This window comes from Nicotiana sylvestris, chromosome 2 (genome assembly GCF_000393655.2).
Source record: "Nicotiana sylvestris chromosome 2, ASM39365v2, whole genome shotgun sequence".
Lineage (NCBI taxonomy): Eukaryota > Viridiplantae > Streptophyta > Magnoliopsida > Solanales > Solanaceae > Nicotiana > Nicotiana sylvestris.
Genome location: NC_091058.1, coordinates 95995943 through 96016680, shown reverse-complemented (window position 1 = coordinate 96016680; position 20738 = coordinate 95995943). Strand labels below are relative to the sequence as shown.

The 20738-nt window shown below is 39.3% G+C and overlaps 2 protein-coding genes across 2 annotated transcripts; both read left to right on the top strand.

Annotated features, from left to right (window-relative positions):
* Window positions 1-1046: 1046 nt before the first annotated feature.
* On the top strand, window positions 1047-2177 carry LOC138885272 (uncharacterized). The gene is made up of 2 exons (XM_070166205.1): window positions 1047-1736; window positions 2007-2177. The coding sequence occupies exons 1-2, from the start codon at window positions 1047-1049 to the stop codon at window positions 2175-2177; spliced, it is 861 nt and encodes a 286-aa protein (XP_070022306.1).
* Window positions 2178-5286: 3109 nt separating this feature from the next.
* LOC138885271 (uncharacterized) lies at window positions 5287-7304 on the top strand. The gene is made up of 4 exons (XM_070166204.1): window positions 5287-5940; window positions 6010-6254; window positions 6878-6942; window positions 7069-7304. The coding sequence occupies exons 1-4, from the start codon at window positions 5287-5289 to the stop codon at window positions 7302-7304; spliced, it is 1200 nt and encodes a 399-aa protein (XP_070022305.1).
* Window positions 7305-20738: the final 13434 nt, after the last annotated feature.

The following is a 20738-nucleotide window of genomic DNA, read 5'->3' as shown; positions in this document are numbered from 1 at the left end:
AGGACATTTGGCAAGGGCATTCTTACTACTAAACCTGCACAAACTGGGGGATCTGATCGACAAGAGCATCCAGCCTGAAGAAGGTCCTTCTGGGACCAAGTAGATTAGGTTTACTTTCTTTTCAAACGTAATAGGTCCAAGTGTCATTAGTGACTTATCTTATTTAGTGTCATTTTGGGTCGTCTATTTTTAACATTAATGAAATGAGGCAATTATTGGCACTGAATTTCTCCAAATTTATTTGTCGCTAAGCCTACCTCGGGCACAGTGGGACTTCCAAATTAGGACTCGAATTTACGTTCCCGCAATATGTGTTTAAATACTGCAAACTTTTTAGAACCCTTACTGACTCATTTACTTTTTGTTTTTCTTTATTCTTTATTATTCCCATCCCCTAAGGTTGGTTCGTACATATTGGTATCATCGGCATATCACACCAAATATAGAGGCCCTCCACCACCTCCTCCTCCAAGTAATACGAGAATCAAAGGAAAGACTAAGATAGATGACTTAAGTGGTATTCGAAAGGAAAATACAGAGAATGCGGAAACTTCAGACAGTCGGAATACTCCGGCACCAAATGACTTGGTTTTGTGGTTGGAACAAAAGATACTGGAGTTACAGAGATAACTTGAGCAGGTCCAAAACTTAGCAAACCTATCCCTCACCCTGAACGTCCCCGACATCAACCAACAAAATACCGAAAACCCAGCACCTCCCCAAAATACGGCAAACCAGCATCCATAAAATCCTCCCGCAACCCACCAATATGCAACTCCACCTCAAAATCTCAATCCTTTACCCATACCAACTCCACCACAACACCATCATCAACCAATCTAGTACCCACAATCCACTACCTATCATACTCCTCAGAACACACCACAACCCATTCCCGACCCTCAAAACTCCACCAACGACCACTGCTACACCCAAGTCCCTACCACTCACCAAACAACCCTATATATGTGGAAACCGTACCTCACTCTACTCAACCAATCTCCTATACACCAGAAACTGTTGAGAAGGACCTACTCATCAAGAACATGGCCGAGGAACTCAAGAAATTAACAAGTCGAATTCAGGGTGTCAAAGGAGGCAAAGGGGTAGAAGGTCTGAATTATGAGGATCTGTGCATACAACTAGACATGGAACTGCCGGAGGGTTACAAACCTCCCAAGTTCAAAATGTTTTATGGAACAGGTGATCCTAATGTTCATTTGAGAAATTACTGTGACAAGCTCGTGGGGGTCAGAAAAGATGAAAGGATCCGAATGAAGCTCTTCATGAGAAGTCTTACCAGAGATGCCCTGTCCTGGTACATAAGCCATAACCCTAAGAAGTGGGCCAACTGGGTGAGCATGGTATCAGAATTTATGGGTCGGTTCAGGTTCAATACAGAGAATGCACCGGATGTCTTCTACATCAAAAATTTAAAGAAGAAGCCAACTGAGACTTTTCGCGAGTATGCTACTCGGTGGAGGTCAGAGGCAACCAAGGTCAGACCAACACTAGAAGAAGAACAAATGAACAAGTTCTTTGTCAGGGCACATGACCCACAGTATTATGAAAGGCTAATGGTCATTGAGAATCACAAGTTCTCCAATATCATCAAACTCAGAGAAAGCATTGAAGAAGGTATCAAAAGCAAGATTGTGACAAATTTTAAGGCACTACAGGCCACGAACAAAGCATTACAATCAGGCAGCATATCAAAGAAAAGAGAAGTGGGGGAAGTAATGGTGGCTCAAGGCCCAAAATCTCCGCTCACATACCAAACACCTCCACCCACATACCAAACACCTCCACCTATATACCAACCATCATCTCCCAGATATTCTCAACCCGCCACCGCCTATCATACTTATAACACCCAGCCAACCTATAATTATTCACCTTTAACTCATCCAAATTACCAAAAACCCTGACCTAACTTTGATCGCAAACTACCCAGACAATACACGACTATTGCTGAACCCATCGACCAACTGTACAAAAGGTTGAAGGCCACTGGTTATGTCACTCTTGTTCCTGCTGTGGCAGAAGAGAACTCATCTCAATGGGTCAACCCAAACAAAACCTGTGCATATCATTCTGGTATGAAGGGGCACACCATTGATGAGTGCCGAATGTTGGAAGATAAGATCCAGACATTGATTCATAGCAAGATCATATAGGCAAAGGAAGCTGCGCCCAACATCCGCAACAACCCTCTCACGGATCATCGGAGTGATGGGGTCCATGTTATAGAGATGGATGAGGAATGAGATCTTGAGAAGTCAATCGGGCTTATTCGTGAAGGCGATGAATTTAAACCTGCAATAACACTCACTCCTATTATGGTGCGGACACAACCATCAGTCGAGGTTGAGATAACCGCATCGGTTCTATTTGAGGTAGAAGTAGCTCCACCTACAGCCACACTTGTTCCATTTGAGGTAGAAGTGGCCACACCTTTCACAATGACAGTATCAACCACACCTCCTTTTAATTCCAAGGCCATACCTTGGGATTACGTTGCCGAAGCTAGGAGAAAAAGAAAAGCAAAGATGGAAGAATCTGGTGCCGCACAGGGAATGAGCAGAACAGGAAGGATCTATACACTCGAACACTTGGGATGATCAAGCAAGGAGGCTGCTACCAAATAAACTGTCATTGAAACAGGACTGGATGATCTTTGGAGGAAAGTAAAAGCGAGGGAATACTCTGTTATCGATCATTTGAACAAAACCCCCGCCCAGATATCCATCTTATCATTATTGCAAAATTTGGAGGCGCACAAGAATGCTTTGATGAAGTTATTGGATGATGCTTATGTGCCCAACAACATCACCTGCGAAGAAATGGCCAATATGGTAGGGCAGGTGCTGGAAAGTCATAAGATTACCTTCCACGGGGATGAATTACCGCCTGAAGGTTTAAGTCACAACCGAGCATTGCACATCACAGTGCAGTTTGAAGATAAATTCATTGCCAGGGTCCTGATAGATGGAGGTTCAAGCCTCAACATTTGTCCGTTGACTACTCTGAAAAGATTAGGTAAAGGTTTTCATGAGATATGGGCAAGAAGTATGAAAATGAAAGCATTTGATGGGTCTCAAAAGGCCACAATTAGGGAGATTAATCTTTGCCTGCTGATGGGGCTAACTTGGTTTGATGTTGAATTCTAAGTGCTTGACATATCAGCTACATACAATCTTCTATTGGGTCGACCTTGGATACATGCCGCTGGGGCCGTAGCTTCCACACTCCACCAGGCCGTGAAGTTCGAATGGAATCATCAGGAGGTAATCATTCACAGAGATAGAAGCAACCCTATTTACACCAATCAAACCATCCCGATTATCGAGAATAGAAGAAGGCTGAGAGGGAAAACTTATCACCACATTGAACATGTCAATGTAGTTGAGAAGGATAAATGGTGGAGTAACAAGATAGAAAGCATACTAGCATGGTCTGGGTACGAACCCGACAAAGGGCTTGGAAAGGATCTCCAGGGCATTACTAAACCGATCCAGCTGAAACGTCTTTTGGCACAACTTTTGGGATCGGATATCAGTATACATGGAAAGAATATGATGATTGGTTACCTCCATAGCATGGCCCTTACTACCTTCTCGAGCAACCAGTGCCACATCTGGGTCAGACTTTTCACCAGGCTGATACAATATGGGAACTGTAGAGGAAGAAGCTTTAGTTGGGATGAGGATATGGATTGCAGTGCGATAATTAAGGAGGAGGAGGAAGAAGGCCTCACCATTCAGACTGTGGAGAAAGGAGTCGTTCTTAGGAATTGGACTACCACACCATCCCGGTCCTGCTGAGTCCCTGGGTAGCTTGGCATTTAGCCTAAATTTATTTCTTTAGCCACGCTAGGCATTTCAGATATTTTCAGTAATTTTGTTTCAATATAATTGCTCGATTCATCGAGCCATACTCATTTTGGATATTTTCAAATTTTTATCAATGCATGGCTATTATTATTCATTATTATCTTTCACACTTTTCTTTCTACAATGTTATTATTACTTTTCCTGATGAACCGATGACTGTGACATGTAATGAGACGACGCAACATAAGGATAGCAACTCAGAAGAAGAAGATGAAATACCTGAGGAAATTATCAGAGAGGTTGAGAACTTTGAGAATAAATCTAAGTCCAACCTGGACGAAACAGAAGCAGTAAATTTGGGAGATGCCGAAACCGTCAGGGAGAATCGCATAAGCATTCACTTATCACCGACAGAGAATGAGGAGTAAATTCGTTTATTGAAGGAATATAAGGATATCTTTGCATGGTCGTATGATGACATGACCCATCTGAGCACATCCATAGTGGCCCACAAGTTGCCTACCAATCCATTGTATCCGCCAGTAAAGCAGAAACTCAGAAAGTTCAAACCAGACATGAGCCTGAAAATCAAGGCGGAAGTCACTAAGCAGATCAAATCCAAAGTCCTCAGGGTAGTTGAGTACCCAACCTGGCTAGCTAACATTGTACCAGTTCCGAAGAAAGATGGGAAAGTCAGAGTATGTGTTGACTATCGAGACTTAAACAGAGCAAGTCACAAGGATGACTTTCCACTACCAAATATACACATCCTGATCGACAATTGTGCCAAGCATGAACTCCAATCCTTTATATATTGTTTCGCGGGTTATCACCAGATCTGGATGGATGAAGAAGATGTAGAGAAAACAACTTTCATTACACCATGGGGAGTGTACTGCTACAAGATGATGCCATTTGGTCTAAAGAACGCTGGGGCTACTTATATAAGAGCTATGACAACCATCTTCCATGATTGATACACAAGGAAATATAGGTGTATGTTGATGACGTCATCATCAAATCCGAGAGGGCCACAGATCACATAGCAGACTTGAGAAGGTTCTTTGACAGGTTAAGAAGGTACAATCTGAAACTGAACCCCACAAAATGTGCATTCGGGGTTCCTGCAGGGAAGCTGTTGGGATTCATTGTCAGCTACCGGGGAATAGAGTTGGACCCATCCAAAGTTAAGGCTATTCAAGAGTTAGCGTCACCAAAGAGCAAGAAGGACGTGATGAGCTTCCTAGGACGTCTCAACTATATCAGTCACTTCATAGCACAGTCCACAATTATATGTGAACCCATCTTCAAATTGTTGAGGAAAGATGCTGAAATGAGTTGGACCGATGATTGTCAGAAAGCTTTCGACAAAATCAAGAATACCTGTCCACACCACTAGTCCTAGTCCCACCAGAACCTGGGAGACCTTTGCTACTCTATCTATCTGTATTAGATGGAGCTTTCAGATGTGTGTTTGGGACAACATGACGAGATAGGGAAAAAGGAGCAAGCCATACACTACCTGAGTAAGAAGTTTACACCTTACGAAGCACGATACTCTCTACTGGAACGCTCTTGCGGTGCTTTGACCTGGATGGCTCAGAAATTGAGTCATTACTTCTGTGCTTACACCACACACCTCATATCCAGGATGGACCCTCTGAAGTACATATTTCACAACCCCATGGCGATCGAGAAGTTAGTAAAGTGGCAGATACCGTTAAGTGAGTTTGATATCGTATATGTAACTCAGAAGGCGGTCAAAAGACAAGCATTGGCAGACCATCTTGCTGAAAATCCTATGGGAGGGGAATGCAAACCCTTGAAAACATATTTTCCTGATGAAGAAGTATCATTAGTAGGAGAGGATATTACTAAAGCTTACGACGGTTGGAGGATGTTCTTCGATGGAGCTGCAAATTTCAAAGGAGTGGGCATTGGAGCGGTTTTGGTATCAGAGACAGGTCAACACTACCTTGTATCTATAAAGCTTAGGTTCCCGTGCACCAATAATATGGCAGAATATGAGGCTTGCATCATGGGGCTCAATTTGGCCATCGATATGAATGTACAAGAGCTGCTCGTAATTGGTGATTTAGATCTTCTGGTATATCAGGTTCAAGGAGAATGGGCTATGAAGAACATCAAAATACTACCATACTTGCATCATATGTAGGAATTGATGAAAAGATTCACAAAGGTAGAATTCAAATATGTGCCCAGAATTCAAAATGAGCTTGTACACGCACTGGCCACTTTGTCATCAATGATACAACATCCAGATAAGAATTTCATTGATCCTGTCCTGGTGAGGATCCACAATCAACCAGCTTACTGTGCTCACATTGAAGAAGAAATGGATGGAAAACCCTGGTTCCATGATACAAAGAATATTTGGCGAAAGGAGAATATCCAGAGCAGGCAAACCATACTTAGAAATGCATGCTACGAAGGCTATCCAAGCACTTCTTCCAAAGTGGAGGGACCCTATATAGAAGAACTCCTGATCAAGGGTTGTTAATGTGTGTTGACGCAAACAAAGCTTCCAGATTGCTTGAAGAAATACATGCCGGAACTTGTGGACCACATATGAATGGTTTTGTTCTAGACAAGAAAATACTCAAAGCTTGATATTTTTGGATGACTATGGAGACGAATTGCATCCGATACGTACAGAAATGCCACCAATGTCAGGTACATGCATACATGATAATGGTACAACCTAATGAGCTCAACGCAACAAGTGCACCTTAGCCTTTTGCTGCCTAGGGAATAGATGCCATCGGTCTAATCGAGCCTACTGCTTCAAACAGGCATCGGTTCATTTTGGTGGCCATCTTTTATTTCACAAAATGGGTAGAGGCTGCATCCTGCAAAGCTGTAACCAAGAAAGTCATCGTAGACTTTGTCAAGGATCGTATTGTTTGCTGATTCGGAGTTCCCGAGTCCATTATCACTGATAATGTCGCCAATCTGAACTGTGACCTGATGAAAGCCATGAGTGAAACCTTCATAATCAAGCACAAAAACTTTACAACATACAGGCATCAAATGAATGGAGCTATGGAAGCTGCTAACAAGAATATCAAGATTAGTATTAAGGAAGATGGTAGAAAACTACAAATAATGGCATGAGAAGTTACCCTTTGCCCTATTAGGGTACCGCACTACAGTTCGCGCATCAACTAGGCAACTCCCTATTTACTGGTTTATGGTACCGAAGCTGTCATTCTAGCCGAGGTAGAAATTCCTTCTTTAAGAATCATACAGGAAGCCGAACTCAGCAATGCAAAATGGATAAGGAGCAACTATGAGAAATTGTCCATTATAGACGGAAAAAGAATGAACGCAGTATGTCATGGTCAGCTTTATCAGGACAGAATGTCCAGAGCTTTTAACAAAAAGGGTCAAACCAAGACAGTTTGTGCCGGGACAACTGATGCTGAAGAAGATCTTCCCGCATCAAGATGAAGCCAAAGGGAAATTCTCTCCTAACAGGCAAGGTCCCTACATGGTTCACAGGGTACTAACGGGAGGAGCACTCATACTTGCAAAAATGGACGGAGAAGTCTGGCCGAAACTGGTCAATTCAGATGCAGTCAAGAGATACTATGTGTAGATTGTTTAGATTTCTTCATACAATGTAACTAAACTACGCTTGACCTGATTCCCGTTTAAGAAGGGATACGTAGGCATCCCTGTGGGTTTGGTCATATCATAATAAAATTTTCATTTTCCCTCAGAACCAGAAACTGGGGAGGAATTTTGAGGAGGACCCTCAAAATTCCGGAGAAAGTCCAGCCGATGCCATCATATGCTAGAAAGTTAGAAATTGGTTAAGAAACTGGGGCAGAATTTTGGAGAAGCCGGAGAAGGTTCAGCAAGTTTCGTCGCATGCAAACGGCCGAAGGATCATTTACCAAACTGGGGCAAAATTGAGGAGGACCCTCAAAATTCAAAAATAAGAAAGCTGCAATGTCTCTGAAATGTGTTACAGTTACTAGTTCATCTAAAATTACTTGATATTTCACTATGTTTTCTGAAAAATAATAACTCCATTTTTATCAATTAATGCATATTTTCGAAAACTCTATTTCCGTGACAGTCAGGTGTTACCCAGGGCAACTCAAACAAGGCCTCCAGAATGGAGCGAAGCAAAAGCCAGCAGACGAAGGCACGAACCAACCTCCCCTTAAAAAATTTACAATTTTTCTTTGGATGCAGGCATAGTGAACATAACAGAAGTATTCACAAACATACACATACCAAAGTCCTAACGATCAGACTACCAGATGCAAATATATCTCCAACTAAGAAATATTCTATTCTTATTTGTTCTTTGCACGAGGCTAAGCCCTGCCTCCATATTTGCATAAGGCTAAGCATTGCCTTCTCCTTGCATGGGACTAAGCTCTGTCTCGAATCTTGCATGAGGCTAAGCCCTGCCTCTCATCTGCATAAGGCTAAGCATTGCTTTCTCTTTGCATGAGACTAAGCTCTGTCTCAAATCTTGCATGAGGCTAAGCCCTGCCTCCATATTTGCATAAGGCTAAACATTGCCTTCTCCTTGCATGAGACTAAGCCCTGTCTCCAATCTTGTATGAGGCTAAGCCCTGCCTCTCATCTGCATAAGGTTAAGCATTGCCTTCTCTTTGCATGAGACTAAGCCCTGTCTCAAATCTTGCATGAGGCTAAGCCTTGCCTCCATATCTGCATAAGGCTAAGCCTTGCCTTCTCTTTGCATAAGACTAAGCTCTACCTCCAATCTTGCATAAGGCTAAGCCCTGCCTCTCATCTGCATAAGGCTAATCATTTCCTTCTATTTCCATGAGACTAAGCCCTATCTCAAATCTTATATGAGGCTAAGCCCTGCCTCCATATCTACATAAGGCTAAGTGTTGCCTTCCATTTGCATGACACTAAGCTCTGTCTCCAATCTTGTATGATGCTAAGCCTTGCCTCCATATTTGCATAAGGCTAAGCATTGACTTCTCCTTGCATGAGACTAAGTTCTGTCTCTAAGCTTGCATGAGGCTAAGCCCTGCCTCCATATCTGCATAAGGCTAATCATTGCCTTCTCTTTGCATGAGACTAAGCTTTGTCTCCAATCTTGCATGAGGCTAAACCCTGCCTCCATATTTGCATTAGTCTAAGAATTGCCTTCTCCTTGCTTGAGACTAAGCTCTATCTCAAATCTTGCATGAGGCTAAGCACTACCTCCATATTTGCATAAGGCTAAGCATTTCCTTCTCCTTGCATGAGTCTAAACCTTGCTTCCATATTTGCATAAGGCTAAGCATTGACTTCTCCTTGCATAAGACTAAGTCCTATCTCAAATCTTGCATAAGGCTAAGCCCTGCCTCTCATCTGCATAAGGCTAAGCATTGCCTTCTCTTTTCATGAGGTTAAACCCCACCTTTGTATTTGCATAAGGTTAAGCACTGTCTTCTCATGGGACTAAGCATTGTCCCTCCCTGCATAAATGTTGCTCTATTCTTGGCACTATCTTCTTCTCTCGGGCTAAGGTCTGCCCCCAAAATCTATGCAAGACTAAGTTTTGTCTTGTTATCACTTTCAGTATCATATCTCTGCACTCCATGGGCTGACAAAAAGCCAACCTGTCAAAAGGCGTCATAGTTCGAAGGCATCATCCTCATAGCCTGAAGACACCATGTCATGGCCTGAGGATCTCTCAATACTTGCACATCATTATTCAAAGGCTTCATGGTTCAAAGGCACCATCCCCATGACCCGAGAACATCATTTCATGGCCTGCGAATCTCCTATCTCACAATTCATGGCCCAGGACATCATAGTCTAAGGACGACATCCGCACTGTCCAAAGACAATCTTTCATGGTCTAAAGGGAATTTGCATCATCTATATACTTGCATGCATTGTGTTTTAAGTTTTGTAGGTAATCCAGGAGGTAACCGTTCTTCAAACGGGAGCAGCCTTAGCTCCGATTTCTGCTCATACCATTTTCTCTTTGACACTATAACTGATTCCCATCAATTACCCACCTTACTCTGCTACCATTCAGAAATCTACCCTATAATGCATCCGCCACGCTCCAAACTCACAATCATAACTCCTTCGACATTACACTTCACAAAAGGAACTATTCCATCGGCTTCATTCACCGTTGGGTCCAGAAGTAACATGGCCTAATTCCTAAAAACTAGGTATATGTAGGCAACTCAGAGACCAGGGTTCAGCCTCTATTTTGTTTTTCAAAACATGCATTCGGTCAAAATCGGTCATCATTTCTTTACCCGAAAACTCTTTCATCCTTCCCGGGTAAAGAGGGGCAGTTGTTGATATCCAATTTTTTCCTCATATATTTTTAAACGTGCACACACACTTTCAAAATGTTGTACATGCATTTACAAGTATGCACAAGTGTTTTACAATTTTTTTGCAATTTTTAAAGGCCCAAAATCCATTTACTTCTGCATTTTTAATTACACAAATGTTTAAAACTGTCCCTCACATTATTTATGATTATTTAATCATCTAAATTCATCATTTATGTTAATATGAGTGTTCAAATATTTTAATTGTATTTTTTATAATTATATTTGTATTTTTAAGACTACAATTGCATATTTTACAAAAATATCCCCTACATATGCATGACTATATTATCTATATAGAAAATGACTTTTTATATTTTTATAATATTAAATAATTATTTTAAATCACTTTCATACGTGAAAATCATTTTTATCATTTAATTAGCTATTTTTAAAAATATTTTATTTAGTAAAATGGGTATTTAACAAATAGCCCCTAATTTACACCCAAAATCGGACCCCTCCCAATCCAATTTAATTAATCCAAACCTAATTCAAAACAAACCTAACCCAATTAAATCTAACCCGACCCAGACCCCTTCTCATCCTGGCCGTTGATCTCTGAGATCAACGGCCCCCATTCCCCCTTATCATTTTTAATCCAAACCCTACCCATTTGTCACACTCCGCCGCCTTTGAATCCCTTACTAATTCTCTCTCAACTCACCCTAATACTAATCACCATTACCAGTGGGAACCTCCCTTCTATGGTGTTTCAGAGCATTCTCTGACCACCATCGGTCTCCTATACCCTCTAGCTATTTGATTTCATGAGTCCTTGAGAAGATCACATGGAAATCCAACATGTGCTGGCTTGAAAGTTGTTTACTGGCCTATCTCAGGTCACTTTCATTTGTGAGTATGGATTTCCTCTTGTTTCTAGTACGAATCCATGGGTTTTCGATCGATTCTCTTCATCTCTACTATTTTCTGAAAACCCTAGTTTCACTACTGTTCGAATCTTCTCAGATCTTTATAGATTTGAAGTGATTCGAGTATTATTGGGTGTTTTCCTTTAAAAATCTCTTGGTTTAATTAATTGTTTCGACTTCGTTTACTCTTTATGAAATTAGGGTTCATACCAGACTTTTCGTCAAAGATTTTTCTAAATTCTCAGTGTTCTTTATTAATTGTTTCTTCACTATCTCGACTAATTTTCGCATGCATGCTCAAACCCTAGATGATTCTGTGTGTTATGCTGATTTCTTCGATTTTGTTTCGATATTGTGTTTATCTCGGTGAGCCAGTCGCATCAACTTAGTCTATTAAGAGACCTAAATGATTTTCCCTGTTAAAATCAGTATTTTGTGGAATTTTTTACTTGGTTGATTTATATTTAAAGATTCAAATAATTCTTTCATATGAAATCAATACTCTTTGAAGATTTTTATCAATTGTTTGTTATTAATTGCCCTGTTAAAATCAGTGTGCTGGGATCTTACTGGCTTCCTTATTTGTGACATGCTTCCCTATTTTTCTTACTTGCCTTAATTAGTCGACAGTAGTTTGGGGATTTTTACTTACTCCCTACATGGTATGATTTTGATTCATTGCCTTAATAGAACCCCCTGTTATGACCGTTAATTGACTATTCCCCAATTAAAGAGGTCTTTCTCGGCCTTCCCTATAGAAATTGATTCTGCGATTGGTTGATTGATCCTTAATTGATTGAACTCTGATTCTCTTTAACTTATTTGTTCTACTCCCTAAGTGCTATATATAGCATGTATACTTCTGTTTGATTGAACCTATGCGTATCCTGCTTTCAACCTGTTTACTCCTGTGCTTCTGCTCTTAGCAAGTCTGCATACTTCTTTATATAAACTAGACCTATGTCTGTTTACTTCTCCACTAGCATGTTCTTTCTATCTTATGTTCATCTCTTACAGGCTTCTGACCAACATTTCTCCTAAGCCCTGATATCCCTTTGTATGTGATTTTATGCTCACCTAGTAACAGTTAATAAACTAAGTTGAAACTCTAAGTGATCCTATTCCTGTATATTGTTTGATTGCTGGGATCTTTGTTTGAGTTACAATGATTGAATGACCCTGCTTGCTCATTACTTCCTAAAAATTTAAAAATATTTTCTTCTGTTTTCAACCCCTATTCCTAGAACCCTTAGAGTCTTGCCTCTCTAGTGTGAGCATTGCCTAGGAGTCCATGAGACTCCTTTGAACTTTGACGCATAGGGGCTGACTTTCCAAACTTGCTCACAAAGGGTTGCTTTGAAAGTTTTATGGTGTGAGCATTGCCCGAGGTCCCTGAGGCCCTTTGGGAACTTTGACACACTAGGATACCATTGGGTGTACTATGAGATTATGGCATTTTGGACTGTTTGAAGGCCTAGAATTTCCAGGTTCACTTTGGGCCTCTATTCAGGCTCCCTATAACATAGTTTGTTACTTCTGTAATTCATATGGTCTATAATAATAATAATAGTTGTAAACAGATATTTGGGAAATTAGTAAAAAGGGAGGGATTTTTGTATAATTTTTGTGGATAAACTGGGTAAAAATCATGTCCTTAGGTTTATTATGACTATTTGCTTGCATTAGAGACCATGTTCTTAGAATTATTTACTTGTATTAGATACCATGCCCATAGGTATTGCAATATTTATTTACTTAGAAACCATACCTATAGGTTATTGCAATGTCTGTTATTTAGATACCATGTTTATAGGTTATCACAATGTTTGTTTATTTAGACGCCATGCCTATAGGGTTTAAAAACCATTCCTGCATTCTAGATACCATACATGTAAGCATGTTGTGATGTTTGCTTATGTACATTCAGGTACCATGTCTATGAATCAGTCCTGCATTCTAGATACCATGCCTATAGGGTTTAAAATCAATCTTGCATTTTAGACACCATGCCTATAAGTTTAAAAATCAGTCTCTACATGCCGACAAAGTTTAAATCAGTTTTCTGTATGTCAATAAGTTTTCAAATTTCATTGCTGCATTTAACTACTGGTGTCTACAAGTCTAAAATCACTCATTACACCTAGACAGCATGCCTATAAGATCCAAACTGCCTGCCTAAAATTGTTTACTGGTTTACTGCACTCCTGATTAATGACTAGATACCATGTTCATAGGACCTCATTAATACACGCATAGGCAAGCCTGTAGGGCAATTGATATCTTGCAAACTGTAAAAATACGCTTTTTGTTATTTGTGAATTGTCCAGATTCCGCAAGCCTTAAAATTAGTAGGCAAACTGATTAGGTCTCTATTGCTGCACTTTAACACAATGCTACTTACATTCTATTTGCTCACCTATATATCTTGCTCTATGACCCTTTGAAATATCTGAAATCTTGCTATTTGAGACGTGCTACTGTTTGCTTGTCTGAGGAGGTAAAAGTGAGCCTTTAATTGTCTCTTTATGTGAGTTTCCTATTTGTCTTTGCTTTTCACTTAGATTTTCTCCTTTTAAACACCTTAGGAGAGTCTAGAACTGCCTTAATTAGAGGTCCTAAACACCTCCAAGGTCATAAGGAAGGGACGAGTAGTGCACGCATAGAGTATATTTAATTAGCATCGCTTATATAACCACTAAGGGGAGGGTAACAGGGTAGCAAAGGATATGATGACCTGTGCACTAATGCTATGTGTAGCACCCCCACTTGGGGATGATTAGCAAGCATTGTACAAAAGTGATCTTGTAGGCTAGAAAACCTAGGACCCATTTTACCCCTTGTTTTAAATGTAACACCAATTTGTCTAATTCGCTTTATCTATTTATAAGACTAATTCACACAATTTGAGTTCGGTTGGGACCCACCGTTGTGGACCGCGAGAGGTTTCTAACACCTTCCCCTCAAGGTTATTTCGAGCCTTTACCCAAGTCTCTACTAATGCAAACCGGTTTTATGAGTTATTTACTTTAGGTTCCCTAACGCACCTTAAATCCATTAGGTGGTGACTCTTTAAATTCTGTACCCAACTCCCAAAAGAAAATGAGTTGTTTCCAATGAATGTCAAAACTCGGAGGGTCCGCGAGGAAAAAGGGGGCGCGATAGTGGTACTTGTTGAACTTGTGGGATGGTTTTCTCGTTTGAGTCATTTTTCATGTTTGAGTACATTTGAATTGTTTCTTATTGATGCACGAATTGCACAGTTTGTGATTCTAGTAAGTATTGGCGTGTCAGTAGAGTAGCTTGTACTTGATGAGATGGAGTCATTGGACCTAGAATGGATACTATCGGATTTGATTACGGTATGTTTGGAAGAATAATATCGAAAGTCGGCTTAGTATTTGGCGTTGGTTCTTGTTGGATGAGAAAGAGCTCCATGACTTTTTGATGTAATAAGTGGTTAAGAGTTTCTGCGTGTTTCTTTCATCATTGGCAGTGTACAAATGTTTAGAACAAGATTTTAATTGATATGAGATTTGTTACCGGTGTCAGGTTGATTATCGAGCAGCTATTGTGGTCGAAAGTTATTGCTATGAGTATTTGAGTTATGTGTTATATCATGTGATCGTGTATTAGATTATGGTTATGGCTTGATGCAGCTTGTTCAGACTTATACAGTGTGTAGATGCGATATTGGGGTCTTATAGGAAATTTCGGATGTTGGAAGTTGGATTCTAAGTTTTATGGGCTAAAGTTGAATTAAGGATCTTCAATTAGGTTTTATTGTCAGGCTTATATGGATTAGGGTGACGTGGGATCACCCCCGAGTATGTGCATGGTAAGGTTACATGGCGATTTGATGTCTTAGGAACGACTTTGGGCATGTTTGAGGATGAATATATGATCAAGTGGGGGAGAATGCAACGACCAAACCAGCCATTTTGAGCGTTTGCGTTCCTTTCAGCTATTTGAAATCTTGAGTAGCTTCGTATGTGTTGATACCCAATTTTTCCCTGTATATTTTTAATATACAAAATACTTTCAAAATAGCATGTATATGCATATATAAGTATATCCCAAGGTTTCATTATTTTTCCCAATTTTTAAAGGGGTTTTAAATCAATTTATTGCCTTTTTTCATCAAGAAAAAAACCCAATAATTATCCCCAAAATTATGATTTTTGCTGATTCATTTAGTGTATCCTCATATTTATACTAAAATATAGCTAACATAATTTTTGCATATTTTACAAATTTATTTAGCATTTTTAGGCTAAATTGCATATAATTGCAATATTAGCCTCTTCTAAGATTTAATTGTAATTATATTTATAAAATTGGCTCCAGTATTTTTTATTTGATAATTATGTATTATTAATCATCTTAGTTCCTTTAATTTATTTTCAGAAATTATTTTACCATTTTTATAAATTCAAATAAGGGAAAAGTGGCCATTTAAATGCTAGCCCCGTTTATTTCAATTATAGCCCTAAATCAACCCTCAATTAAACCCAATGTCAAACTCAATTACCCTAACCCAAACCCCGTTCAAACCGACCCGGACCCATTTCCCACCTACCCTCTCTAATCTCAACCGTTGATCTCCCAGATCAACGGTCCCCATTTCCTTTTCCTTTTTTAATTCCCCATTACCCCCTAACCCTAATCATTTCCCGTCTGAAGACGCCCTTGAACTCCTCCTCTCCCAATTCTCTCTCAATATCTTTCAGAAACCCTAGCTGCCACCTTCAATCACCACCTAAAATTGACCACATCCAGGGCTTCCAAAGCCATTGATGGCCTGTATTCTGCCTCCTACTACTTTTGCATGCTCGATTATCATGGTCTCAAGGCCAGACCTTGAAGAAATTTGGTCCAGACCTCGAATGTTTTCAGTGCTATGGCTGTCTCCGGCCATCCTCGACCTTGCTCCGGCCGTCTATGGCTATTCAAGCCTGATCTCGACCTCTCCTGCTTAGATCGATGATTTCCAAGCCTTTCTCACCCTTTGGGTTTCTTCTGAAACCCTAACCTTCGAGGTTCTTCTCATTCTTTTAGATCCGTTGTCGATCTGTGTTCTCTCCAAACTTTTTAAAAGTTTTCTTAAAGTTTCTTTCAAAACCTTACCTTCAAAACCTTTATCTTTTCCGATTTAGGGTTTTGTTAAGTTATTTTGAAGCTTTTCTGATTTTTTTAAACATGTCATTTTTCTACTGTGTTTCTTATGTTGATTCTTCCACTGTATTTCTCATGATGTTCTTCTACTGTGTTTCTTATGTTGATTGTTCCACTGTGTTTCTTATGATATTATTCTACTGTGTTTCTTATGTTGATTCTTCTACTGTGTTTCTTATGATATTCTTCTACTGTGTTTCTTAGTATGTTCTTCTATTATGTTTCTTATGTTGATTCTTCTACTGTGTCTCTTATGTTGTTCTTCTACTGTGTTTCTTTATGTTAAAAGTCCTGGCCCTTTCTTAAGGTTTCTGAGTATGGATTTCCTCTTGTTTCATCTGTTGCTCGACTGAATTTCAAAATCTTTTGTTTCTTTATATGATTCTGAATCCCTGCTAAACTCTTCTAAGGTCTTTCTACTGGACCCTTTTCATGCTATTTGATACTCTCTCCCTTCTTCATTGCTGAGTTACTGAAACTGACCTATGTGACTACTATGTTCCTATAGTCCATTACTTACTGATTTTGCAATTGCATGACACTTTTCTTTGTCCTAAATTCAGCCTCGTATGCCTAAAACTTGTGTGCTCTTTATATATGCTGAGCTTCCCCTTTAAAATGACTTTCAATTTTTTGACTGATTTCAGACCTCCTTGTGTAAGTCTGATTGATGCTTTCCTTGTTTTACTAATTTCCCTGTTTCTTCGTTTGATTTGAAAACTTTCCTTAGCCTTTCTGACTTGGTTTATTTATGAACCAATAATTTCGAATCTCTGACTCCTTGATTTACTATGCACTGATTGATTCTTACCTTATTTGTTTAACCGTGTATTTCAAAGATCATTACCTTAATTGAACTCCTATGTATTTACCCCTAATTGTCTACTATGCACAAGATGCTTATTTGATCTCTTTCCTTAAATGATTTCTGTTCATTACCATTTAAGTTCGAACTCCTTAATTAAAGTAAGTTCTTCTACTGATTGATTTTAATTGGTACACGTTTATTTTCTTGCCTTATTCTCTGCATGTTTTCAAACTATAAATATTATGCTCTTTCATTGACATAAACACACACGAACATTCTTAGTTATCTGAACTCACACTCACATTCAAAAAGCACTCTCTCTCTTTTTACTTGTACTGTGGCCTGTTTTTTTTTCAAGTGCTGCTACTGTTGTATTTTGCTTCTTTGAAACTGGTATGTCCTGATTAAGGTTTTCAGCAACCACAACAATGTGTTTATTTAATACCTTCACTTGCATGTCGCCCTATTGCTTGTGTTTAGTTCAAAATTTACTTTAGCATGTTGTAGTTTCCTTCCTATTATGAATCCCAAATCCCTTACCCTAATGTGTTTGATGCTAATGGTTTGTTTGAGGCATGACAGTATCAAGTATTATTGTCTATGGCTCAAACTTGATTCCCCTGGAATCATAACCTCAATGTCACTATCCTATGTTGTGTATTCTTGTTGATTTATAAGCATAACAATACTCTCTATTGCTGTGCATGCCCAGAATTAGCTAAATGTCTAAGTACAGGGACTCTTTGCAACTTCTCTATTCCCCTGAACCCCTTTTGTGTACCCTTTTGTAGCTGTTGCTCTCTCCTTTATTCCCCAAAACTCTGCTCTTCACTTGCACACTCTCTTAGACTTTAAGTTCTACCCCCTCTTGTGAGCCTTGCCTTGGGACTCTTTGAGCTCCCTCTGAACTTGGACACTTGAGGGTTGGCCCTTCCACACTGCACTTATCCCCATTCTGATAATACAATTTGGGTGTACGCCACTGCCTGGAGTCCCATTGAGGCTCTTAGGGAACTCTGACACATTCAAATTGGAGAAAGGCTTTGGATCAATGGTCTTTGAGTTGGGTTTATCTTGTAACTCAGAGAGGAAGTGAGAATCAGGCTTCCTCTGGTTGTACTTTTATTTGTATTTGGATGTAATTTTATTTATTCTGGTTTGTAATAATTTGTAACAAACATTTGGGGCATATTCAAAGGGTATAAATCATGACTATATGACTATTATATTCCTGCATACTCAACCTCATATGGAAACCATGTCTATAGGATTCTGCATATTCAATTACATCTAGAAATCATGTCTATAGTATTCTGCATATTCAAACTTCCCTTAGAAATTATGTCTATAGGATTCTGCATATTTAACTTCATATAGAAATCATGTCCATAGGATTTTGAATATTTAACTTCATATAGAAATTATGCATGTAGAAACGTTCAATTCTGCATAAGGTTTAAAACAAGGTCCGCATTTAGATACTGCGTCTATAATGTTTTAAAATCAGCAACATATAGAAAGCATGCCTATCGGATTTTCTAATAAAATCTGATTCACTTAATTCCGTGTTAGACATAAAACCAGTAATAATGGCTACTATCAGCCGCAAGACCTTTAATCAATTCGTTTAAATCTTGCCTCTCTTTTAATAATCTGATTCTATCATTTAGTAAATTTAACGAGTATGCATTCAAACAGTTCATTTCGAGCCTTACTATTTCATTGCTTTTTGAATCCAATAGATACCATGCCTATAGGACCCCTGTTCAAACACTTAGGCAAGCCTTAGGGTAATAAAAATTGAATATGCTTTTATTAATAATTACAACTAGCAGGCAGGCCTGATTCGGACTTCTTATCTGAGTTATGTGATAAGCTGAAACTGTCTCAACAATTTCCTCTCACTCGTCTTTAATACCTTTTAAATCAGACTTAAACAGTATGTGTAAGTCATGCTAATTACGTGCTTTTTTGTTCAAGGAGGTATATCTGAGCCTCTGCTTATTATATGTTTTCCCTAATTTTCAATACATGTTTTGTATGTCACCTTAAAGTTTTTTCTTTTGAAACTACAAATAAGCCTAATATCTCTCTCTTTTAGGATTAGTAGTCGTAAATACCTCAGATACTGATAGGATTGGGACGGGTAATAACATGCAATAAGTAAACAAGACCAATCCGCGCTTTAAATACCTTAACAGGGTGGGAAGGGTAGATATGAATATGATGACCACGCGATAATGGCACGTGTATCCCCTCATTGAGGAGTGATTACCGGGCATTGTGTGGGGTGATCCATATTGTTAATAAATCTAGGACCTCTTTCCCTTATTTCTTTATTCCTTTTATCATTTAAACTCCTTCGTTAAAAATCAGCTTTGTTTGTTCTTCCAAACTTTGTTTATTTGCAAACCATTATATGAAACCCCCTCTTATTTGAGCCTATTTGTCTATATGTTAATTGCACCCCAAATTCACAATAATGGTCTGGCTGGGAACCACACTAGTGGATTCTGAGGGGTGCCTAACACCTTCCTCTTGGAATAATTTCAAGCCCTTACCCTAATCTCTGGTTATTCAAAATCAAACTCTTTTGGTGTCCTAATGCACCCCAATCATTAGGTGGCGACTCTTCAAATGCAAACCCAATTCTCAAAAGGAATGAGTTGTCCCTCCAAATGTCATAAACCTGATTTCGCTCTAGAAAAAGAGGGCGCGACAGCATGGCGACTCTGCTGGGGATATTGTAGGCTTTTACCATTTCAGACTATTATTGTGACTTTACACTTCTTTATATGTCTTTATTTGTTTAATAGCTTTTAGTATTTAATTCCCTCTTTAACTACAAAACTGACTTGTCTTTTTGTTTCTTTCCATTACTGCTTTCTCTTATTACTGCTTTAAATTATGAAGAACTGTTGTATTTATCGCTTTCTTAACGTGCAAATACATGACAACATGCCTTTAATTATTGCATAATCATGTTCAACATCATATTCCACTCGTGCCAAAACAAATCCCATAGCAACTTTTATAATGCATGGTTGTGCTCTTCTGATATTATCACCCCCTAAATTAGGAAAAGGTGTATTTGCGATAAAACCAGTCAATCAACGGTGTAGTTGACGGTTCCATGCCTTCCCCCTTGAGTTGTCCACTCAAGGGTACCAGTCTAAAACCCCATAGAAACCTTACTCTGTTTAACTGTGCATGCATCATGGTCATACCTAGCTGAGTCAGTTATGTTGTCCGCATAATGACTCTTTAAGATAGCCTTGTCCAAAGTCCACTGGGTTTCCCTAAAACCCAAACGGACGTTACCACGTTCTGTGCATTTATTTGGAGAACTAAATGCTTTTATGCTAATTGTTGATGTTAAATAGTCGAGTCCAGTAGGGGTATGGTCTTAACCCTTTTGTTTTGTAGAAAATGAAGAACGAAGTCCCCAGTTTTGGAATGGTTAGTACGCCCCCACTCTTGCTAGACTGGTGGAGGAGTCTTTCATCATATGACCAAATCAATGAGTGGAAAGAGAGGGCCGTCAGAGCTAGCGAAGAGTTGGAATATCTGGAATACAGTCTGCTGGAATTAGAAGGAAAAGTGAGGAAGAGAGTTACCGACTGCAAGAACGCTGAGGTAAACGAAGGAGAATACCTGGCGAAGGCATTTTTACTGGTGAACCTATGTGAACTGGAGG